At 40.3% G+C, this 25587-nt stretch overlaps 1 protein-coding gene across 5 annotated transcripts; it reads right to left on the reverse strand.

Moving 5' to 3' along the window:
• Window positions 1-305: 305 nt before the first annotated feature.
• LOC117139406 (calcium-binding protein E63-1) lies at window positions 306-24858 on the reverse strand. 5 transcript variants are annotated; one of them, XM_033301675.1, is made up of 7 exons: window positions 24684-24858; window positions 20870-20908; window positions 20718-20757; window positions 9873-10016; window positions 3910-4060; window positions 3697-3845; window positions 306-2006 (listed from the first exon to the last, which is right to left on the reverse strand). In XM_033301675.1, exons 2-7 carry the CDS (start codon window positions 20906-20908, stop codon window positions 1984-1986), a joined length of 546 nt encoding a protein of 181 aa, XP_033157566.1. In that variant the 5' UTR covers window positions 24684-24858; the 3' UTR covers window positions 306-1983. The 5 variants fall into 5 exon arrangements, with proteins under 5 accessions (XP_033157566.1, XP_033157565.1, XP_033157567.1 ...); XM_033301674.1 differs by lacking the exon at window positions 24684-24858 and adding an exon at window positions 22496-22858; XM_033301676.1 differs by lacking the exons at window positions 20718-20757; window positions 20870-20908; window positions 24684-24858 and adding exons at window positions 14140-14408; window positions 15350-15502.
• Window positions 24859-25587: the final 729 nt, after the last annotated feature.

Raw genomic sequence — 25587 nt, forward strand, 5'->3', positions numbered from 1 at the left:
ATTTCTGGATTGGCAACCGAAACCAGAAAGGGAAAGCCAACTATTAGTAATAAAACATTTGTTGAGCGTTCGTGTACCGTTTTTATTTATTATGCCACATCTCGTTTTCCGACTCGAAATCGCATTTATAAATTATGAAATCTTTAATACCTATTCCAATTATCTACCACTTTAAGTACGCATACAGATAATGTCTTAGTTCTTGTGTGTTTTCCAGTATCTATACACATAGAAGATAATATTAAGTATGTAGTTTGACCATTAACATAAACAGTAATCGTGTATATAAGTAGTAATATTGTTGGGTAGGTATATAGTCCTGCATATAGTTGGTAAGCACATTAAGAGGTCATAAAAAACTACTTGCATCGAAGTACATATATAATAATATATCGGGTATATTCAATGTGTTGGGCTAGAGTTTAATTTGATTCGGTCTTCGATTTTTGATTAGGTTTAAACTTGCTTTGCCTTTGCAGTCCTGTTGTAAATACCATACAAAAGTTGTGGTTTTCGGTTTGCTTTCCTTCTGTTTACCCAATTTTGCTATTTGTACCTTTGACCTGATTATATATATACTCCACGCAACTTTTATCCATATAGTGTTTTAAGTGTATGGTATGTAAATATATATATATTTTAATTCTCGTTTCACTGATTTTTCAAAAGAGCACTTTTTTATATATATAAATTGTTTAAATTGTATTCTTTGATTTCGTTTTTAAATTTTCTAAATTTGTATCAAAAAAGGGCAATAAACTAATTTAAACTTATTATTTGAAACCACGATACCTCAAATCGATGAGTTGTAATTGTTATAAAAATCATTTTGTATTTTTGCTGAATTATCTATGGGACGGCAATATGCAATGGACTGAATTTGGAAAATCAATCAGAAAGGAACCGAAAAGAACAATAATTCAATTAAAATTACTTGTCTTTGAACTAATAAATCCTAGAACTCTGAAATGTTCTTCTCTGGTTGTTAGTTAATGTTTAATTATATTTTCATTAACTTTCAATATAGTTGTTGCTGTTCGTATATTTTTTTTATATAATAGAGCTGAAAAAACATCGTGACTATAAATTTGGATTCCGCTTACAAAATATTTCCAGTTATCTAAATAATAATGGTAATTTTAAGTTTTTCATATATTCATTTAAATGTCGATGTTTTTTGCAGCTCTAGCGAGTAACTTCCCAACTGAAATTAAATGTTTTGGTTTCTTATATAAATTGTTAACATTTATTTTCTTATTCTAACAAATTTGAAACAATTTTTGTTTGTTTTGGGGTATTTGAAACGCGCATACATCGAAAGCAGCATAACTACAATAAAATACAAATATATGAATCCACCTGCTGACCTGCTTCGAATCTGGATATATTTTAATTTAATTTTTATTTGTAATTTCTCCACATGTTGTCTGCTCTTCATTTTCGCAGCACCCTAAACACAATATCACTCACGCGCTCAGACTTATCCGAATATGCATTTTATATGTTAAATGTAAATGTTTTGTGTGTGTCTCTGAGTGATTTAAATCATTTCCGTCGCAAAACGTCTGCACAAATTAGTCTAAACTTTTCACTTTCATTTCCATTTTCCACATGAAGATTTCACTTGCATCATACGGAAAATGAATAATTCCACTTTTTACAATCGACAAAACTTTGAAACTAATTTACATATGAATATGTTGTGTGTGTGTGGGTGTGATGAAACTAAAACATTATGGGTGTGTATGTGTGTGTGGCCTGCCTTGCACTTTTTTCATACCATTGTATAAATAAGTTTATTGTTGTATAAAACTTCAAACAATTACGCTCTGCACATTTTGTTGCATTATTATTTTCTGCATGTCTGAGTATATTCTTAATAGCTTAACAATTATGCTGAAGGGGCGCAACTCGGGCTGCATTCCGCTCGAAATTTCCAGGGTTTTGGGGTTGACCATGCCTCCTTGATGGGCGTAAATCTGCTTAGAGCAAAAGTCTCGTGAATTCTGAAATGAAAAATGAGAAAAAGATATATAAATATATGATATACTAAGCTCAAACTGAACATGAAGTTCAAAACATAATTTTAATAGCAAGCAAATTGTTTTTTTTTCTATATTTTCTTAAGTAAGCACTCCAATTGGTTGATAAAGTTTAATGAAATAAGCCTGACACCCATTTCCCCTGACAGTTGTGTCCACCGAGGCAGAAAGCATTTTGCAGATGAGATATCCAAACTATATAAGCTGTCGCCTCGGGTAATCACGCCTTCGAAGGGCGAAACTACGTATATATTTTTTTTTTCCAAAGAAGGTTCTCCTGGGGGCGTCGTACGTGTTGCTCCGACCAATCGACCCATTCTCAAGTTTTCCCCCAAGTTGGGCCCCAGCACACTGCGTTTTGCAGTGTCAGCAGAAAGTGGGACAGACAACGTTGCGTATGCCGTATAGCGTATAACGTATACGCAATGTTGGCCGTTGTCGATGCCGGTGCAAAGTAAATAGCGTTCGAGCAAAAGCAACAACATCAGCGAAATGAGTAAATAAATTGCAGATGCCAGCAAACAAATGCGGGCTGCGGGCCGGGCCGTTCGAACTTTGCTGAACTGGGTGGCCGTAGTGGGTGCTTGGGTGAAAGGTGGCCTGTCAATGCGTTACAAGGTCAAAGTATCAACTAGCGAGGCGATGGCATATGAACCTAATGATACAGTGGATTCTACTGGCCGGGCGAAAAGCACACACACCTTTTGCAGCAAAGAAAAAAAAAGGTAGAAAAAAAACAGAAACAAGTACAAAGAGGACACTCGAGTCGAGCATGTCCCCGTATTAGTTTAAGTTTATTAAACCAATTTTATGCCACGCAAGGGAATTCTGTGCTGTTCTTTTTTTCGCCATTAGTGCACAATAATAAGTGGGTGGATTCTGAGGTTGGTTATTCCACTTCATTCTGGGTCAACTGCAGCATGGACACGCTTATTCTGCCTTTCCTAAACTCCTAGATGAACTGGAACTGGCTATATAAATCCTTAAAACTTTAGCCACTAGAAAACAAAATGTACCTTCAACTTGCACCAACTAGATGATTTCTGATAGATTTTAGGAGCTTATGGTATACCACTTACTGCGTACATCATAAAACTCTACTCCTTAAGCACTCAATCTATGAAAACCGAATAAAGCCACCAAAGTCGCGAGTAGCCGGTATAAAAAACTTTACGAGTAAACAAACAAATAAACCTTGGGTTGTAATAGCTCCTGCTCCTGAACTCCTGTTGCTGTTACTTGAGGTTAATAAACTTTGTTGTCGCCTTATTTGTCTAGCTGATTTATGGGCGTATGGGCTCTCGGTGCGTTTGGCAAATATTGACATGAGTTTGGCATATTTTATGCCAGCACTTGATTAGGACGCAGACAGGCGCAGATACAGATGCAGAAACAGGAGCAACAGGACTTTTGAACGATTCTCAATATCAAAAAATATCTTTAAGAATAACTTAAGAATGAACTGCTTATAGTAATAGCATAATTAACTGAAATTTAAATTGAAAGCCCTAATGTGCAGCGCATTTAATTTCGGCCGAGGCACACATGTCCTTCCATGCGAACGCCTGCGTCAGCAGTGTCCTTTGTCCCTTCTCCCATGTCCTTTGTCTGCGGCTGTGGCTGTAGCTGCTGCTGTTGCTGCTGCTGCACTCACCCTCGTAATTGATGCGCCCGTCCTGGTCCAAGTCCGCGATGACCAGCAGCTGCTCCAGCTGCTGCTCGTTCAAGGGCTCCCCAATCATCTCCATGGCGGTCTGCAGCTCGTCGCGCGTTATGAACCCATTGCCATCCCGATCGAATACTCTGCGAGGTGGAGGGGGAGGCGATTAACCAGGGGCACCAAGGGGTTAAGCGATGTGATACGTACCTAAATGCGGCTATCAAGTCCTCGGTGACATCATCGGCCTCGTCCACCGGCTTGCTGTCCTTGCTGTCCTCATGTGAATGCTGCTCGTCCCGCAGCGCCTGGATCCTGCCCACCCATTGCAGGAACTCGGCCTCGTTGATTAAGCCATTGCCTGCGAATGGAAAGAGAAGCGGATGTGCGGTTGAGAAATGAGTAGCTTGTGTTGCAAGGACAACTCGCGGTAGGCAAGTGCAGCAGTAGCTCCAGTAATTGAACGCACTCGCAAAAAAGAAGCCAGTAAGTTGCAGTACTCAGCAAATCGGTTAGCCATGGAATCCCCATCCCCATTTATTTGGTATTTTCCAAGTCTTAAATTCCTCAAATGCTTACAACAGAAGATAAACATTTTCCCTGCAAGCGCTGCTGGACACCTTTTTCCACAAAACACTTTTCACAGCTGGAAAAAAATGCATTTTCATTGTTGGGAAGTGTTCACACGCCTCAATCCCCTGGCAACGAGGACATCCTTTGTTGGCAGGATATGCTCGGCAGGCTTCCTCCTGCGCCAATCCCAGTGCGCCCAGGTGGTGGCATTGTCAGAGGCATTTCCGGCTGAGATCTCGCCGACCATTAACATTCATAAGAAAAATAACAACAGCAAATGGATAGCAGGCAAACAGGAAAACGAAAAATCAAAACCAAAGCCAAAGCCAAGGGAAAATCCTAAGCCGAATGCTGCAAGTGAGCGCTCGCAGTGGGAACGGCTCAACTTTTTCTGCCGCTGAAACTTTTATAATTAAGCGCAGAAGATACTGCGTCCGGAAAACCTTTTGCGCTCTGCTCTTCGGCCTTGACCTTCACCATGATAATAACAAAAAAATAATAAAAAAATATAAGGAGAAAAACAAGTGTGAATGGCAACGAAAGCGAAGTCGAAATCTCTGATAGTCCACGCTCGCATAAATTTGGTGGCGAATGCCAAGGGACATCAACAAAAAAAAAAAAAGGAGCGGGTGGTATATCATTTGCTTTTTTATCTCTAATTGCAATTTGTTTGAGCAAACCGCAGCCACAATTAGAATTGCTAATTTATTTGTCAGCTAAAAGCAAAAAAGAATAAACTCGGACGATATATATATAATCCTATTAAATCAAATGACACTAAAGAAACCAAGTTTTTATATGTAGTGAGATGGATTTCTTAACTTGAACACATTTTGTAACTTAAAAGAAGGCCTAATTTGGGATAACAAATCTATATAACTGAATAAAAATGCAAGAATTTAGATAACAAAATTAATTTTAAACTGAAAAGGTTCTGTCTTTTGCATATTTTGTATATTTAACTACAACTTAAGACAATTTAAGTTAAGTAATAGATAAAGATTTCTTCTCAAATTGACCGAAAATCCATTGCTGGTGATTAGCAAGAGAAACAGTTCGTTGCCAGTCGTTTGCTGGCATCAAAAACGCATTTAGGGTCAAACAACCAAATCCGCATCAATTAGACAATTGCACCCGACGAGTTCCTTGGCCCGAGGCCAGCTAACAAAACAAAGTTCCACACTGCTTCCAACTCTCTGGCGGAATACAAATATTGCTCCATCGTCAACATATCAACATATCACGATGATTGCTTTGGGTATTTGCTCATATGTTGCCAACCGACGATGGGTCATACATGACCCATTATTGTCATCCACCTCGACCCGCACCGTCTTCCTCTATTTGCCATTTTCCTGCCGCAGTTTTTCCTGCTTTTCCCCGCTTTTCTTGTCGCTCTGACATCTGTGTGACATTTCTCTGTGGGTCGACGCTGCTCGGAAAATGTTTTCATTCGCGCTTAGCGGCTTTCAGTCTACTTGGAGGTTTCCTTCTCTTAAACAAGACTTGCCAATTGTTGCGATAGATGTTGGGTATTTGGGAAACATACATTAAATTTGCATCATTACATGAATAATTTTGTTTTAAAAGTTAATAAATAAGAGCAGCCGAAGCTTGTTTTTTGAGTTAAATGAACTACCGAAACGATATAAATTTTATACAACTTTTATACTTCACGGCCCAAAAACAGGGTATCTAGAATCAAACCTTCATCTTTTACATCTGCAGATTTTGTAAGATTTCATCTCCTTCTCAAGGGCCAAGCCCCCCAGCTTGAGAGGCCTTCCTTTCAGCTGTTTCCTCTCTGTTTTTTTTTTATTTTTTAAATGCGAAAACCAAATGCACATTATCTCTATCTCTGCGTCTATCTGCGCCGATGTCTGTGTCAGGCTGCGAAAAGGACAAGTCCAAGGATAATGAAAATGGCTTGGTTATATGTATGTTGGTGTTGACGTTGCCGCCATTGTCATCGTTTGTCGTCCTTTTTTTCCCGTCCTTATTTTTCTGAGCCATAAGGACGAAGGCAAGGGCGTTTCTGGCTGCGACTGCTTGTCGCACATTTCGGTAATGTCCTGCATACAGCGTATCCTGTGCAGGGCTTCTGCCACATACATATGTCTGTGCTCATTTGGCTCGTTAGGCAGGCAACGAAATTTCAAGCTTGACCTGCAGTTGGGAGCACATCGTGGCATTGATCGATGGCATTCCAATCGGAATGCCCTAAATCATAAGTGCATAGGTTGCACAATCAGCGAATATTGTCCATATTTTACCATATGGTAGATTAACTTGCGCTGCTACCAATCTCTCCTCAACTGTGACCGCGTCCTTTTTGGATGGCTCTATTTCAATCACAGATCCCTTCGGTTTGTAGGCCACCCTCGATGACAGACATCCAATGACAACCGGCATAACAAATGGCCACTGCGGTCTGCCAGTGCAGTCCGTTGGTTTGGAGGATGCGAGGGGATCCTGCGGAGAATCGCTGAGGTGTGTGGCAACAACTTCATGGCAAAGTGTAATCAATTATTGGCAAATGTTGCTGCCGGTTGTAGGTGGCGCACACTATATATGTTTGTATGTGGCAGGTGACCTCATGCCACAAAGCGAACGGAACGGAAACGGAAGTTCGCCGTGGGGATTCGGAGTGTATGTGTGTGGATGGTGCCTTGTTAGATTGTTGCTTTGCACTGAGACGATGTTTGCCCGCATTTGGAGTTGTAAAGCAGGCAATAAATGCTGACTAATACACAGGCAGGCAGCCATGAGCGACTGGCTTTGATGGCCAATAAATTACCTTGCAGTTGGGGCCATTAATTAAATCTCTACAAAGAGCCAACGTTGCGTATGTGCAACGTCTGCTGGTAATGGGGAATTTTCATTTTTCGGCCAAGGAATGCAGTTCAAGGCGACGCTTTTAAGGGCCCCAATGAACTTTGAACTTAGTTTCGACCATATTTGGGGGGGATTTATTCCTTGCCAGCCATTTCCATTCCACTTGGTCGGCAATTTTCAAGGAATTTTCGCTGCTGGCATTTTAAGCTGTATTTAATTTGGCTCCTAGCTTCCATTTGGCCCTTGGTTATGTAAATTTCGGCCAGGGGTCTTCACCGAAATTCGATTAGGACCGAAATGCACCAAGGTTATTTCGGCCTCGGTGGGTGGTTTTCTGTCGGTTGGCTGGTTGTGCAATTGCCACGACAGTTGTTTGCTAATGCGAAGCCCAGCGGTTGTTGTTTTGGCCACGGCAAACTAATTTCACATGACAAAGATACACACGCACACACACACCGAGAAAGATGGAGCGAGATTCCCCGCGGGTTTGGCTTTGACACTTAACAACTTGGCTAATAGCAAACTTAATGGCTTACAGCTGCCGTTTATGCGGATTTTGCGCCCTCCACCTGCAACCCCAACTCCTGTTGGCAATTAATTTGGCTGCCTAAGTGCGTGCAACAATTTTTAAATCATGTTGTGCCACTAAGCGGCAATTGAGCCCCAATAAAATAGGTGGAAAAATGGAGCCGAGCAGCGAGGAAAATGGCACAAAATAAAACTGTGGCTCGCGTGTCGCAATCAACGAATAAATAAGGCCAAGAAAAGCTCCACCAGGTGGTCACTTAGCAGTGGTCGAATGGCTAAATCAGCGTCTTGATACCTCATGTAGCCAGGCCCCTCTCTCTGGCGAGAGTGTCACTGAATCCCCTGGAATGTCAATGAAGCCATCAAGTGCACGCTTTAAGCCACATTCAACTGGCCTGGCCGGGCCCCAATCGAAGTGCTGGCCAAGTGAGTATCAAAAGCCAAAACACAGTCAAGGGTGCCTTTGTCTCTCGCCTTTTGTGGCCATTTCTGGGCAAAGCTCCTGCCCTTTTATGGTGATTTGCTTTTGCCTTTAATGGGGTTCAAGGACCTACTCAGTTGTGCCGTTTTTGAATCAGAATAGGTTTTTTATGGGGCCAGTGCAAGAGATGGTCGCAGAAAAATTCAAAAATAACATAATGCTGCATACTTATGATTTCATATATTTAGTGATTTCAAACCCCTGCTGCATTATGTTGCATGCGTGGCACAAATGTGCTGAAAAGCTCAGAATTTCAGACCGGATTTGTCTATCGTTTCCATTGAATTTCGGCAGCACCCAGCAGCCTTTTCCCTTGTCTGTCTGGCACATGTCGCTGTCTGTGTTCCGAGTGTGGTTCGCTGTCAACTTACAACTTACAGGTTTCCCAGAGGTCGGCAAACATGCGGCATGGACGGGTGTGTGCAGCACTCGCCTGCTGGTGGCAGGCATCAAAACGGGCCCCTGTGCCCCAGGACCCCTTCGTGGGTCCTGCGTGGAGGAGGGCTGTCAGCAACAGTTGCCTGCTTTTATATGATAAATGTCACTAGCCCGCAAACCAATTCCTGTGAAAAGCCCCTGTCCTTTTCGCCAGAACGTGACCGAGTTTAAATTCACAGCATAACCGGTGCAAACTGCAGAGCAGCGATAAGAGCTCCTAATGCAATGGACAAATATTTAAATTACCTGTGAAGCGATTAACCCAAACTCAATTGACAGACTCGAACAAACAAAAGTGACAGCGGCACGCACTATCTTTAATATATGCAAACAATATATATATTTAGTCAATTTATCAACATTTACTTGTTAAGCGTTCAATGTAATTTGTATATAAAATAATAGTCTTTTCAATTATTTGTCTAGATAATACGAATTGACTTTAATTAAAATCGTTTTCCTCAGCACAAACTCGAAATTCATTAAAGTCCATTTAAGGATAAGTGCATTATTGATGTGAGCATATTGCAATCACGACAACAACTGCAATTTAATGGAGGAAATTCAATTTTCTGCCAGGTTGCCCTAATTTAATTTTAATATGCACAACAGGGCGAAACTGGTGAATGAAATACAAATAACACAAATTGCATGCATCCATCGTTTATATCCTTACAAGTTTATCGGACGAGGAAGTCCTTTTACGGCCGTCCGTCTTGTCTGGGGAATTTATATAATAAAAAATGCATTTCCTAACGAGTAAATTAAATGAGAAAAACTTCTGCCACGAGGGACTGGAGGAGCTCAATGCGGATTTCCTAGGGGGCATTAAACTCGTTTAAATGAAATTCCACAGAGATGAGAACGTTATATTTCTATATAACTTAATGCAATAAAATTCATAACTATAGCGGGATCATGTCAGTTACGATTACCATGCTTTTATTAAATAAAAATCGTAGCATACTTATTTGGGCTTGTTTCCTGGCACTAAAATGCTGGTAAATTCCTTAGTTCAACCGGACCTTTGTTTACCTTTGGGAAATTGAAACGAATAGCCAACTTTTTCAACCCTCACATTTGTTTACAGCGAGGTCTAAACTTGATTAAATGCCAATCGACATCCCTCGGTGGGTTTAATTAACGCTCCCCGATGGCATTTCAAATGCCATCGAGCGTCGTGAATTATTAAAGGGCGGACAAACAAACACTTTCATGGGGACAAACTGTTGCACTTTGCGTCCACAGGTTGTTGGCCAGGCCAACTGGGCCAACTGGGGGCCTGGCCAACTGAAGTGGTCCTTCGAGTGGCACTCACCTGAGTGGCTCGCCTCACGTATGAGATCGTGTATGAGTTCGTCACTCACGTTTATGCCCAGGTTCTTTAGCATAAACTGCAGCTCGTTGGCGGTGACGCGACCGTCGCGATTTCTGTCTAGTAGATCGAATGCTGTGCGTAGATCTGCAAAAAAGATAGAAGAAGCATTACATAAGATATTTAATATGGTAATGTAATATGGTTTTAAAGGCGAAGTGCAAAACCCTTTAAAAAAAACCCCTTAAAGTGACACTACATTCTATGTTTAATCCCTTGAATATATAAGCATTTATCTTAGCACTTATTTTAGTTTAATTAAAGTGTAATGTATTCTTCAACACTTCTCGGAAAAAACATTTATTTAATTCATTTTCGTCCATTAAGGGCTTTTCCCAGGCCCAAACCACTTTCGTTTGTGGTTTTGTCGAGAAAATATTACGTATGCGCCGCGTTAGCCACAACAAACTACTCAGGCCACATAAGTATTTACATATCAGCTGGAATAAAATGGCGTCTTAAGTTCTCACGATTCCGAAACGCAAATTTGTCCCAAACAAAATTTTATGGCGAAAGTAGGTCAAACCCAAAGTCGTAAAATGAAAAGGCATTTCTGTGGAAATGCGTGATTTGTTTTTTGGTGAAAAACTTGCGTGCTTGTTTTCGTTTGTTACTGCGTTTGTAGAAATTATGTAGAAAAAAAGCGAGCCATTGAAAAATGTTTATCGTCCGGGGGAATTTTCTTGTTTTCCCACCGAGCAAACAAAAAATAATCGCTGCATGCTTCCAGGCTAAGACGGAAATTACTCGGGCTTAAAGGCTCATTCGGGATTTGCGCCGCGGCGTTGGTATTCTCTTGGCCAGAAGTTTGGGGCTGCTCGAGCTGGGTCCTTGCACAATAATTAAGGCCTTGCGATGGCCTTCTCTGCGGCACGCCAAGAGCCGGCAGCCAAGACCCCAGTCAATGCCTTGGGGCCATAAAATCTGGGGGAAAGCGTCTGGGCGACCCAATGCCAAATCGATCAAACTTGCAGTTGGCCCGCCAGAAGGCGGCCATAAATATTGCCGCTTAGTCAAAACTTATAATTTTTCCAATCGCGCATAACTTTGCGTGCAATCGGCTATGCAACTTGCTCGCCTAAATGCGGTAATGGAGGAAGGCAGGCAAATTATGGCGATTCGCATGATACACCAGCTTGGGAAAACATTGATGATGGCTTCCATCAAAGTTTTTAGGCTGAAAAGTTCCACGAACAGGCCAGCGCAGACAGTCTAAACCTTTGAATATTGATGCGTTTTATATATTTAAGTGTAATATTCCGTAGAAATGGACTTTGGTCCACAGATTTTAAGAATATTTTCAAGTTTTCAATAAGAAACCATTTATTGTTGCTAAGTGCAACAAAATGTAGAAAACGAAAGGAGGGCAAAAAGTAATATTATCCTTTAAGCGCAACCTTTCGCTTGTGGCAGGTTTCCGATGTAAAAGGGAAAATCTGGAATAGGGTAAGAAGATATGCGAAAATTGCATGTAAATTGCTTTGGGCCAAGCCGCTTTTCTGCCAGACCACGCCCCCTTCACGCCCCCTTTTCCATTTTCCCCCGCTTTCCGGCGCTTGTAGAGCACTTCCGTTGCCGTAGCTTTTGTTAATACGACCACACACACACTTGAGCCGCCCCGTACTTGTATAGTTTGTAATTGCACACGTGTTTATACTTCAAATATTGACACATTGACACCAATAATTCAGCGCACAGTGTCTGCAGCTCGGAGGGATTGGGGAATGGAGGGAATGACAGGTGTCGGGACACTGGAACATATTGAGGTTAACCCATGGATCGGCGCATTTGATTGGCATCTAGTTAAGTTGCTGTCGACGCTTTCTCACCAGATACCATATAGATTATACCACATAGATTTCGACGACCAAACGAATTCAAATTGGTCTGTTGCTCGCTTTTGCTTTTGAGCCATTGGCAGCCGATTGATGTCTGCGGCGGTTTAAATTCCAATTTGGCCAAAATGAGATATGGTAATGCACCATACCCAAAGCGAAAAGAATGGAAGTTCAGAAGAAATCATGGGACAATTGCGAGTATTAAATCAACTTGGTTTTCTATCCTATCAGCTAGTCATTAAATTCCTGTGCACCTTATAAAATGCAAAGGACTTTCTCCCTTTGGCATTCTGCAAAGATGTAAGCTAAGATAGACGCGCCCGAGTTGGTAGTAGCAATTAGCGAAAGTTTTATAATTGCCTTATTAAATCGGGACAAAGACAAACTTGAGGTTCCATCAGTTCAGCGCGACATTTCCATGACAAAGTCGAAGTGCGATGTGGCAGAAAGTTGGCCATCTGTAAGTGTCGCTGTAACTAATTGAGCCGACAGCTTGGGGCTCCCAGTTCCTCGGAATTCACCATTATTCCTGGCGCACGAAATGCGAGATGGGGGAATTGCCCCCCGCCTCCATTTTCCACTGCACTTGAGCAATTAAAGTTCCTTTCGCAAAGGGAACGAAATGGGGGTAAAAAACATTTGTTGTTTGCCCTTGTCTGTTTGGGTTTGTCGCTTATTCCAGCCTTGTCATTGAACTTGATAATTGCATTGCATCGCTCCCTCGACAGACCCTTTATATGCCATTGGCTCCTCCTCCCCGGAGCCTCGTTTTCGGGGACCAGTGTAATTGAGTTGCCAACAAAAACTTGACAACACTTTCCGCCCAGAGCGCACAGAGGAACCCCAATAAATTGCACTTGCACACTGTGGCTGCCGTCGTAAATAACGCTTAAAGGCGAAAAGTTTTTTAGCTCCGAAAACTTTAGCCATCCCACACACATTTATTGACGAAGGACTTGCGAAGCGAAATAAAATGCTGAGGAGAAAATTGCTCTATGCATAAGCCACTGAGACCATGAAAAGTGACTGAAAAGAGGAAGTGCTAAATTTGGCCATTTCATTTCGGGCTTTGCGGTAACGCATTTCTTAGATTTACTCAACACTGATTTGAAAATGGCTTTAGAAAATGGTATTCAACTGATTTTTCAAGCTACACGAAATTTTACGTATATTTTTCATTTTAAGGTACTTTTTACCTATCAATGCCGACATGAGCAAATCTTCAAAGTAAATGTTTCTAATTTGAATTCCCATGTTTGTCCTTTGTTTTTCGATTTGCCTTGGGTATTTATATCCCCGACGATAAGCAATATTAATCCCCTTTCGTCTGCTCGCTCTGAAATCAAATTATCCAGCACAAAGGACGCGGCTTGAACATTTTACGCGGGCTTTTCAACACTTCAAACGTGTCAAATTGAAGTGGGCGTGGGTGTACTTTGAAGAGCCTCTATTTGTCACCGACATACACGGCGAAACTGTGCGGGACTCTATAGAGTTGAATATAAAGTTGGGAAAAGACAACAGAAATCCCGGAACTCTTTTGTGGAAAATGGGAAAGGAGAAAAATCAAAGTGGAGTTCTGAAACTGACTTAGATTGGCTTGAATTGATTGTATATATTTATACAAATTTGTGGTAAATAAATAAAGTACAATAGAATGACTCTAATAAGGACCTAATTATTGAAACTATTCCAGGCGCATGGTCACTTTGTTAATTAAGATAAAATAAAAAATAAATAAATTGATTATCATCTGACTCAAGTCCTAAAAGGCAAATCGAAGCGAAATTTAAGGACCGTAACCATAATTATAATGAGAACGTGAAATAATCATGGACTTTGTTGCCCGGTCGCAAGATAAGATACTATGGTATATATATATGTTATTCACAACAAATGAGAAAAAAAAAAAAAAAAAATACAAAAACACAACACAACAGAAAGTTATCGTGTTGATTAGATTCGAAATTTCGCTGATTGTGTTTGATTGTGCTTTTGTTTGTATTCCTTTGGTGAGTGGGCGCTTGATTTGGCATGACACACGACTCTGTTTTGTTAAATTTCGCCCGCTCTAATTTATTTATTTTTTTTTTTAATATTGTACACATGCATATTGGCTTTCAGCGATAATTGCCCGTATCTACATCATGTGCTCGCTTAGCACTATCATAGGAATGTGTGACCGAGTTAATTGCAGTGGTAAAAACAAAGTAGTTAACAAAAAGTTAAATTTATGATGCTCAGCCAGTCCGATTTTGGACTTCCCCCTGCGTGGTGTTAACTCAAAGTTTTTCGGATTATCTTAATTTGAGTGTATCATAAAAATGGCAAAATTTAGTGTGCGAAATAAGAGAATAAATTATTTTCCATACTTAGCTCACCTCGCACTTGACTTGCGATTTCTTTGTGATCCATTTCAATTGTTTTCTGTTTTTTTTTGCTTAAATCTATCTATATAGTATTTATAGATTTAGTGTTTTGTGTTATTTTCGACGCTCGTTTGTTTGTTTTTAGCTCTATGTTCCTTTTTCTTTTTTCTCTCCGGCAATTATGACTTTTTGCTGCTTTGCGGATGTGTGTACTTATTTGTGTCTCTGTTAACGGGGCGTATGAGTAACGCCAGCGAATTGTTTAGTTTTCACTGCTTAAACAATGAATCGGAAAATGGTTTGGGAACAAGTGCTAGATTATTTTTGATCTTGGCCGAGCAGCGCACCAGTACAAACAATTGGGCATTGGTTTGGTTTGATGTTTGAATGGCAATTAATTGCTAAAATCACAACAGAATAAGGTCAAAGTGGCGATATCCCAGGGTCAGGGTGCATTATATTTTCCATTCCTTTTTGCTCCTTTTTTGCCTTTTCCCCACATAGCGCCGACACTTGTCGGCTTTCCTCAATTTATCGCCCGTCACACGCTGAGTTTTCCCAGACTTGATATTTCAATAATTATGCAGCCTGACAGCCATTTCTCTTAAGGCCAATAAATATATGTCTGGGCTGATGCAAATTGAAAGTTCTATGCCACGAACAAGAGAAATATGATGGCAATTAAGCTGAATTGATTTTTTTGGCTTTCAAGGAGTGAGTTTTCAAAGCCTTTTATTAATAATTGTAACTACTTAGTCGAATTCTCGCTCTTTAACAGTTTCCTACATATTGAGAAACAAAAGTTCTGGGAAAACCCGTTTGTCATATTCAAATATAGGAGTATCGATACCCCCTGAATCATAATTTTTGATATCAGCCGTCACACGCGGTAACTACATGAATCTTTCCCTAACCAATAACTTGACTCATTATTGGTCATTGTAGATATGCAATTCGACAGAAGATAATGCAACGTGTTCGTAGAAATCAGTGACATAACAACTTCTTTTAAGGAGTGCTGGTTGTCCTGTTTTAAGTTCCTTGACTTTTAACTTTCAGCTAAACCTAAAGACTTATAGACGACAGACACCTCAAGGCCGCGAGTTACGCTTCAATTACGCTCATTGGGTTTAAAATGAATTGGCGGGGTGGTGTCCCATCAGTGGCCAGTAATCAAACCAAAACAAGGGCAATAGCTCGTATTAATTGTAACCTTTCTGGAATAAGAAAGCAGCTGCCCTGGCCAAGAACTTTGAAGAACCGATAGCGAAAAGTTAGTGTTAGTGATTAGAGATAGCGAGATAGCGCACCGAAAGTTCGGTTATATTGTTAGTTAATTTCAATCCGTCGCGACTTTCTGTTCGCGCCGACTTCGAAACTGAAACTGAGCGCTCTAAAACGGAACCCCATGAATGGCAGCCCCGTTGGCAGCAGGTTCGTATGTGCGCCCCAACCGAAAGAGTCCCGTTAGCCGAAGATGCTTCGGATCCACGAGACTTCGCGATTCTCTGGCTTCGTCGAAATTTCATTCATTGCTGGGGCAACCAGCGAATTCTTCTCTGTTTTTGTTGCTGTCTCTGTTTTCATAACGTTCTTCGTCGCGGAGAAAGCGGAAGGGCGAGAGTATGAGAGAATGTGTCGGAATGTTTTTTAGTGTTTTCCCTTTCGTCTCAACATTCACGTGACGGCGTTTGCTCTTCTTTTGAAGGACATTTCAGACTTTTTGTTTTTCAAATGAAATATGATAGTTTGTTCACTCGTCTGGCAATTATTATCTATCGGTGATTTTGAAATGATTATATAAACACTTGTAGTTAAAAAACATAAATAATATTTCATAAATTCATCATATATATATTAATTAAAACTAAGCCAAATAAATTTAATTTCTTGCACTTATGTATGTACGCCGCATTCGCTATACAATTATTACGCATACGCCCTGTATTTAGGGAATTCCCTCTGAAATGGAATCTTCTAAGAATGTTTCCCGTGGCCTTGCTCCAACTAAAACGACAACAACAACAAAACGCAGAATGCATTTGGAGTGACAACAGAAAAACGCAGATGCGCCTAGTGCATGTAGGTGTACTTGAAGGGGAATTTACGAAGCGCTCTTTTTCTCTCTCTCTCTCTCTCTCTCCATTGCCTGGAAGTCGTTGGAAAGCCGACTGAGTCTCTCTTGGCATGTCATCTCACCCACACTCACGCGAACGAAGCTCAGCGAATATGGCGAACAAAACAAAATGAACGAAAACGGATTGTTGTTGTTATCGCAGGCAACGGCATTTGTGTGAATTTGCCAACGCGCGGAAAAGAGAGAGGTAGACGTCTTATACGTAAGGTTTATGCAACGGTACGCTGCAGTTTTATGTAATCTCAATTAAATCGCATTGTCATCTTACGTAGCGTATGAACCAGATTTATTACGTTTCATGATTAAATTGGCTTACTTAATTTAAAAGCAGTTTAATTTTGCCGTAATGATGGTATTAATTGGATTATAAAATGCATACAAACAATATAGAATATGTTTTGGATCCGAAAATATTAAAACATATTTTAAGGTAACTCTTCTACAAACTTATGAAGCTCTTTTTTATTAGATTCGCTTTTTTATGAACGAGCCAAGAAATAAGGGAGTTTATCTTGACCTCTTAGCCACAGAAATCTTCCTGTTTAACAAAGACGGGTTGAAGGAACTTGCAAACAAGTTCTGGTATCGGGTTTCCCTTCCGACAAATGAGCTGCAATCCTTTAACAGAGTCCTGTCTACTTTTCAAAATTTCACAACATTTTCGCTTTGTTCTGCCCTCCGAGTTTCCCCTCCATCCCCCAGTTCGTTTAACCCTGTGCAATGCAAACAACTTTTTAATGAAAATTAATTGGGAAAACTTTTGGACGGCCAACCGAGTGAAATGCAAGCCAGGAGCAACGGCAATCAGTAAACTCTGGCTCAGATGAATGGATAGAGCTCACAATATGTGCACTATTATTACAGGACGATGGCCTCTATAGTAAAGAACGTTTCAATATACGAAAAGAAAACTGCGTCGCAAAAAGAGCAACTTTTCCAGAAGGCGTAAATTGTATTAGGCGCGGAGTAACTAACTAGAAGGATCCGAAAACATCACGAACGCCTACGAAAAAAACGTGGGAAGTACGCAAACGAAGTCACGTGCCGACGCCAGAGGGCGCCACCCACGCACAGTGGGTTGAAATCGGCTAAGGACACTGATTCCAATGAGTAATTACATTCAGAAGACAAGGCTGATAAGTTTAAAGCACACATAGGGACAATTAGGAGGTTTGTTAGAGGTTATTACATTTAATGAAAATTTGCTAAATATTTCACGAATATAATGTGTCTGCAGTTTGTATTTCAATAATTCCTCTTTTTATATAAAAAATGCATCATAAATGTGCCTTTTTACGAGGCGATTGGTAATATAGATGCGCTGGCACCCAATCCCTTTTATCTGCGGCCTTCCTTTTTTATGACCCGTCAGAAAATCGAAGGCCAGTCATCTGTTCTTTATAGACAGCTTCCCCACAGCCAAGTGAAAGCGGATGCATTTGGATGCCGAACCAATGTCCTGCATTAATATGCAAAAATCAATCCGAGGGCCACTGGCATCGTCAAAATCTTTCATACGCAAAACGTGCCCCCGAAAAGAGTTTTAAAATGGGGTGAATATGGGGTGGTTAAGTGGGTTCCAAAAGGGGTTTCAAAAAGGGGTGGTGGGCGTTTGGGGGTCAAGGACTCCGATACGCACAGCAGCAGCAGACTACGAAAAACACTTTTTCATCTCGTTTTGTTATTGAATCCATTTACGTGACCAAATTAGCGATTTGTATTCTATTCTCGAATTTTTCAGTACATAAATGTGGAAATTGCGTGACAATAAAGAGCTTGAGTGCTAAAATTAATACATTTTTGATTTGGCTTAACAAATTATGTTGTTGAATAGGGCAAATATATAACATGAAAAATTTCCGAATATTAAACGACCTGAATAAATCACAAGATGTTAAATTGAAATTTTACAGTCAACAAACTCTCGTTTTTCACTTGTGTTTTACTTTTTGGCTAATTGCCTTGCTACCCATAACTCAAGTCGAGTAGCAAGCCGAGAATTTTGCGGACGAAGCCTAAAAAACTGCCAACGTTGCGTAACCATAAATCAAAGTGCAGGCGTGTCGCCGAAAGAAGAAGAAGAAGAAAGTACAAATAAATAAAAACTCGCAAAAGAATAATACGCCTGCCTTTGACTGTCAGGTTTCATCAGCGGCAAAGTGGCAACAAATTAACTGCCAACCGCCCACTTGCCAAATACACAAGCACACAGTGAGATAATTTTTCCAGGCGATAACAGACAGATATATCAAGGGACGGTACACCGGCAGAAATTGGGTCATTATACCATTTCGGATTTTAAAACACACATATGCAAAACATTTGCAACTCCATTTAATGATAATTTAATGCAATATATACCAAGATTTCCCTTTCACGATCAATCAGTTTTGAAAGAAACTTTAGTTTCCGATATTTCTCTCAGTGTCTCGCCGCCCTACGTGGCTGCTGACATTCGTTTAATTAGTTTTACGAGTGTGGCGACAAATTGACAGCGCCCTGTTTCTGCGCGAGTTGATTGGTGTTTGCAAATTAGTAATATGGACTTGTCGCGATTACTCGTTCTACCACCGATAGCGTTGGCGATTGGCTAAAGTTCGCTTTTGGCCAAGATTGGTCACCACCTGATACTCACACTTATCATCTTTGCTCATATTTCCGTAGCGAAAAGACGCTAATATGCCAGATTTGAAACTGGTTCGGTTTCGCAGGTTTTCAAACAAGTGCGGACTATCGGTCGGCCAATCGATCAGTTTATCAGTCAATCAAGCGAGCGAGCAATCAATCAATCAATCACGGCTACAGAGAGACACTCGAGGGGCACTTCCGACCGCTACATAAGCTGGCGATACTCTGCGAGGGCGCGAAAAATAACAATGCTGCAGGAATGCCGCGTTACCGAGCGATTTATCTACGAAAACTCCCAAGATAATGGCCTGAAGTGAAACGAACTAACCCAGAACCCAGCCGACTTTTGCTATATTGTATTATATTTCATTTGGGTGATAGCGCGTCCGCCGCTCCCCGCAGATAAACGAGCGCGACTTATCAGCCGGATGGCAGTGCCCAAATCTGCTGGGTGGGTGGGTTCTATGGACGATGGGTATATGGGTATCTGGGTATCTGTGTATCTGGGTATCTGGGTATCTGGGATGGTTTGTCTGATTTCATTAAGTGCTAGTCTATATGTCGTAATCGTATTTACTCTCATTCGGATTGCTCGCATTATCTTGATTTGAGTTCTCTGATTACCGGACACTCTGAGTGGGGCCTTAGGCCCAAAGGTATCTTGTGCGTTACTTGGGCAGTACTAGTAGCTCAAAAGGTGTCACTTAGATAGAAGTTTAAAGTAGATAGATAGTTTAAAGTAGCTGCGATGCACTCATAAATATAATGTAAAGCAATATCATAAAATGACTCATGCTCTATATGATTCCCTGCTGCTTTTTCCACTTTAAGGCCAAATATTTGCCGGAGATCAACAGCTGAAGGCAATGTCAAATGAAAGTGCCTGGCGCCGATTTAAATATGACTTGTTTGGCTTGTCAGACGGGCAAAAATGTGTCACTCGAATGGTGTGGGATCAGCATCTTATCTGATTCGTCTTTCGGTGGTAAACACTTTTGGCCGCAAAAATCGCAGAGCCGAAATTAAATGTCTTATGGCAGGTATTTCGTTGCTGCTCCGCTTTTTATATTTTTTCATCGCATTGGAAACTTTATTTTCGCGTTAATTGGACACGTGATGCGGGGGTGTCAGCTATCTGCTGTCCTCTACTGCGATTCCATTTTTTGTGCTATCGGTCGGGGAAAAAAAGAGGCGCGTTAATTAAATTTCACCTCGATTATGGCTATCGTGATTAGATTAAGCCGCATTTCTGTGTGCACAGCCATTCAAGATATAAAAATAGCCCAACTGCGGATCCATCCATCTTGGGGTGCCACAGTGCACCTGTCCCAGGAATATCTAAAATTAGTGGTGCAACAATAAATGGGCTGACATGCAAAAGGCGGTCGGCAATTTTGGCTGGCTAAATTTACATGAACAGCAGGGTGGAAATAATTTCTAGGCCTAGATGTTAGCTTAAAACACTAAGCAAAAGTATAAGCTGAAATCTGAATTATTAAAGATGCCCAATCATTCTTATTCATTCATATAAAAACATGAATACTTTTCCATGGCCACGAGAAATATTGTTTTACAACCTGATAGTGTGCAAATCAAGATTGTGTATACGCAGCGTGGGCCCGGCCAAGAAATGGCAGAGCTAGCTGTTTATCTTAGCACATAAATTGGCTGTAATTATGAATAATCAGATACTAGATAGCCACGTATATTAACCCATATTTTGTTGAGTTTTTCGCAGAAGCACAGAGGTCACTGTTCGTCTTGTTTGTAAATAAACAATTTGCCTGTTGATTTGTGGTTTGATTTGGTTACTTACCTTTGATTTCCACCTCCGTAAATGGTTTCTTTTTGACAGACTGTGAAGTGAAAAGGCGAAAAAAGAAAAGAAAAAACGAAACGAAAGTGAAAATCAAATAAATACCGACCAGTGAAAATAAACCGATCGATGCGAAATAATTTCGTGTTTACCTTGGTGGCCCGTTTGCCCAGCAATGCTGTACCCAGCATCTGTAAAACAAAACATAAAGCAAATAAAACATTAAGTATACTAAGTAAAAGTCGATGAGCTAAGGGAAAATATTAGCAGAGGTGTGAACAAAAGTGTAGCATACTCTTCAGCTGCGCGGAAAATCAAAAAGGTATTTGCGGATGGGCTAAATGGGATATTTATACATTTTGCCAAAGGTTTTTTTTTATTTTTGACATTCTTGTTTATTACGTTGTTCTTGGTTTTTTTTAGCACCCACTTGCACTTGTTGTTTTTCAATCTATTTTCACTCGAGGAATTCCGAGCATCTCAAGTAAGCCAAAAAGAAGTGCAAATGCATTTAGTTGGCTCTTTAAAACCAATTCGATGGCATCAACCCCTCATTTAGACCAAATATGAGGAATCTTGGCCACAGTGTTCGTGCCTAGCATTTATTTATTTCCCAATTTATTTCTTAATTACGTACTGAATGGCAAGCATTTCAACTATTTTTGATTAATTGCAAAAATGAACCAGCAAATGCGATGAAAGTGTTTACGCAAATATATCCGAATATTCCAGTATTTCCATTTTCACAAACAATGCTGATTTAAAATTTATTTAAATTGTGTGCAGATGGGCGAAGTTGATTACACTTCAATTATAGCATGAGCTAATATAAATTAATTTTTGTTAAATATATAAACATTTTGTTAGTTAAGTTAGACAATCTAAAGGTTGAATGAATCACGCGTAGTTTTCCTACTGATTAGGCTCTTCTTTCTTTTGGTAATTCTACTTAAAATTCAATATTCACATGGCCCAAATGGCAACCATGTAAACCTTGTCCCAGGTTAGTTACCTTAGCCAACTGCTGCTTTATTGGCTTAAAGCGAGATAATAAATGCAGAGGTGGCATTGCTCACGTGCCAAGAAGCATACAATGTAAACAAATTAATAAATTTGTTTAATGGCATTTTTCTTTGACACTTGTTCAGGAATTTCCGAAAATTTGTTATGCTGCACAAAGCAGTGCCAAAATCATAAATTTGCGGCTTGTTTGTATAAATCTAGATGAAATAAACTTTGTGTCGTCAATTAGTGAATTCGAATAAACAAGTATCACACCTCGGACGAGCATAGTGGGCTAACATCATATTGAAAATATACAAGTAGGAAAGGTAGGGAAAAAGTTAATAATCGCTAGTGTTTATATTGGCCAAGTAGATACACATACGTCGATAAACAAACGCGTTTTTAATGCCTTCGAAAGCACTGAAGCGCATTTTGTACGCCAAAAATCCAGAACGGGCACATTAAGAAACCATTATGATGCCCCTCCGCGAAAGTCGATTTTCCAGATATATATATATATAAATATCTATATATATCTATATGCCTTTTATGGACTTTTATTTGCTCATCATAAACGAAATAAAAACAAATTGTGTATACAACGAAGGCAGCTTTAGTGTCTGCCAGACGTAGAACGAACCATTGAAAAGCGATTAGGTAAATATTTATGCAAATGCAAGCAGGTTTTGGGCCAAAGTCCCAAGATCATCTGGGAATTAGGGCTTAGTTTGATCGGGTTATCCCATCGATAAGAAAATAAGCGCAGTACTCACCTTCAGCTGTTGGCGCAGTCCGCTCATTGGGCTCATTCAAAAACTGATAACTTGGATGGGGGAATGAATGCGGTGCCGGTGGCGTATGAGTAATATTTGGTTTCAAATCAACTTTGGCCTAGTTTTCAGCACTTGAATGTGTTATTAAATGTGTTAGCACTCTTGTCACTGGGCACAGTAAAATTATCCAGCAATAAAATGTGTTTACTTTGTATTTTGTTCAACTGCGTATTTATATGTTAACTTTTTAGGGGATTATAATGATGTGTGTTCCTTTTTGTTTGCCTAATAATATATCGCTTTGAATTTATTTTAGTAGCGCGCGCGACTTTTTCGACGATCGTCTCGCCACGGAATCCCAAACAATATTGAGTATTCTACGGCGCTCCAACGATCAAAATGCTGCCAAAAAAAAGCGAAAGCCAAAAACAAGTTGGCGAGAGAAAAGTTGAGAGCGGTATTCCCGCTCTTGCCAGTTTTTTTTTCTTTTTGAACCAAAAATTTTGAAATCTCTCCTCGTTCTGGGATTGCCATTTGTTCATCTGCCTTGTATTTTTTTTTTATTTATTTTCATCGATTTCGATGCTCGTTCGCTCTTTGTCAACGGACGGCATAAAAAGTAGATCTTCTTTTTTCAATGGGTATATGTCTTTCTAAAGAAAGAACTGTGCCATCAGAAGCGTATGAATAGGAAAAGCACTTGACCAAACACGTTTTCCCATATCTGTTTATCTGTTTATCAATGCGCCTAATGAGCAGGGCGAAACGATCTTGAAAACAACGAATTCTAAAGTGGAATGGCTTAGATCAACACTAGAATGGCTATTACATAAGCAGGGGCTAACTGCAAGTGTTATATTTAGTCGCGAGTCATTCAACCCGGCTGCACACGAGATGACAAGAAAGAAGTGCCAGTGCGTTCGTGTGCCCACATTGCGTATGAGCTATTTTTACCGATCGACAATCCGCCCCGTTGGCTGCACTCAAAAACGCTGGCAGACGGCGACGAAGCTGCGGAATCTTCGATAATTTTAATTAGGCAGCTGTCGTGGATCGCTCAGATTGTTCAGGTGAGGTGTCTAAAAGTGACACATTGCTCATACGCCGTGGGGTCAAAAAAAGCAGAAGCTTAAAGGTTAAAATAACACTCGAATTGAGGCATATATTTGCATTCGCTGAGCACAGCTGCTCAAACATTCGTTAATTTTAAAGTTCACTCACAGTGGAAGCTAAATTATAAAGATACATAGTCTCTATATATTTAAATATGTATAATTTTAAGATACTATAGTTGTTCTTAGAGAGGTTTTACTGTAGCCTCACTTTTCTTGGATTTTTTTGTGTATTTAAAAATTGCACAACTGTTACGAAACTGTTACTGAACTCCTTATCGATCATTGGCATTATCAGTGGTTGAAATTACCCCAGATGGCAGTGAACTTGCGATGCTGCAAGAGCATCCAGGGATCACCGTTTCCATCAAGATCGATTCAGTTCGGATGGCTTCCAAGCAGAGACAACCGGAATTGGACTGTTTACGAGCTCATTATCAGCTCATAAACATGAAAGCGGCAGCCAGACACAGATATGTTATGAGTTATTTATTTATTGCAAGCATTTATTACTATTTCTCTAAAGGAATGGAATGGAAAAAGGAAAAGGGGTAATAAGACTTTTTGGCCAAAACCGTGTGAACGGCGAGCAAGAGAATTATGGTGAGAAATCGGCGAGTTGCTCTTTATAGATTTCCAATGTAAATATTTACAATGTTTATTTTTAAACCATATATGTACAGATATATTATAGATGTTCGTAGTACATCGCCTATGCATGTTATGATCGTGCCAGATAAATATTATGAAACTTTGCTGGGTGCCCAGTGGCGGATCCCGTGATTTGCCCTGGACTTAAACGGGGTGTTAATGACTCTGGGAACGGCGTTTAGCAACTTAAGTTAGTTATCGGCGGAAGGCAAACAAAAATGTCGCACTTAGCCGGGTCTTAAAGACCCAGCCGTGATATCATCGATAGACAAACACACGGCTGGCGGCCAAACGAAGCGTGAAAAGTGCCCAAGGTCGAGGGGCAAACCAAAAAGCGAACCTCTAACTGGGCAAAAAGTGAGTGCAGTGTAACGAAAGCCAAACGGTTAGCCAAATCTACGTGCCTACAAATCCTGCGCACTTACGGCGAGCGGATTCTCACTGATATCCTCTGGGTCCGCAATCTTGGCCAACTCGGAACACACACACTCTAATGGATACGCGATGGATTCGTATACGAATCCCGAGAGATTGGGACACGCGACCTATAGACTCTTTTTTTAGAACGGATGCTGCTGTGGCCGCCGCGCCGACACTTTTTGTACTGCGTTGTCTGCAGCGATCTGCGCCTCTGATCAGTCACATAAATATGTGTCCACTAACGAGACGCGACCAAGCCCAAAACGATCATCGTTTTCGTACACTGCGAGGAATTTCCAGGTAGAAATTATCTCAACATAGCAATCCAACTACCTTTGGAGCATTGAAAATGAACATAAGCATATACAGTGTATACTATGTATATATTGACATTATAATCCTTAAGTCGTTCGGCATAATATAATCGTGAAATTCCTCTAAGTGTATACATGTTATAAACAAATGCTTAATTAGTAAATATCAAATTACGATATATTTGAATATGCCATTTAATCAAACCGATCTCATTTCTTTATGAAGAAAGTTAAGTAATATATGTGAAAATATTAGTTGGAATATATATAGATCACTATTTCGCAATAAATCAGATTTTTCTTTCAGTGTATGTCAAACAAATGTTGGGTCGTGGGTGTTGCCAACGGATTCAGCCGCTGTTATTGTTATTGTTGTTCGCGTCGCTGTTAATGGGCATGCGTGGGAAATTCTGGGACCGACAATACCCTAGAATGTTTTCACTGTCTGATCGCACGTGTAAGTTTAATTACCCAATTATTGACCCGCAAACACAGCGATTTTCCGCCGAAAAGCGTAGGAAAATTTCGAAAAACCAATGTTTTTTATTGGTTCCTTGCGAACTTTTTCGATCGAAATTGTGATTTATTTATAATG

Source organism: Drosophila mauritiana, chromosome 3L (genome assembly GCF_004382145.1).
Source record: "Drosophila mauritiana strain mau12 chromosome 3L, ASM438214v1, whole genome shotgun sequence".
Taxonomy (NCBI): domain Eukaryota; kingdom Metazoa; phylum Arthropoda; class Insecta; order Diptera; family Drosophilidae; genus Drosophila; species Drosophila mauritiana.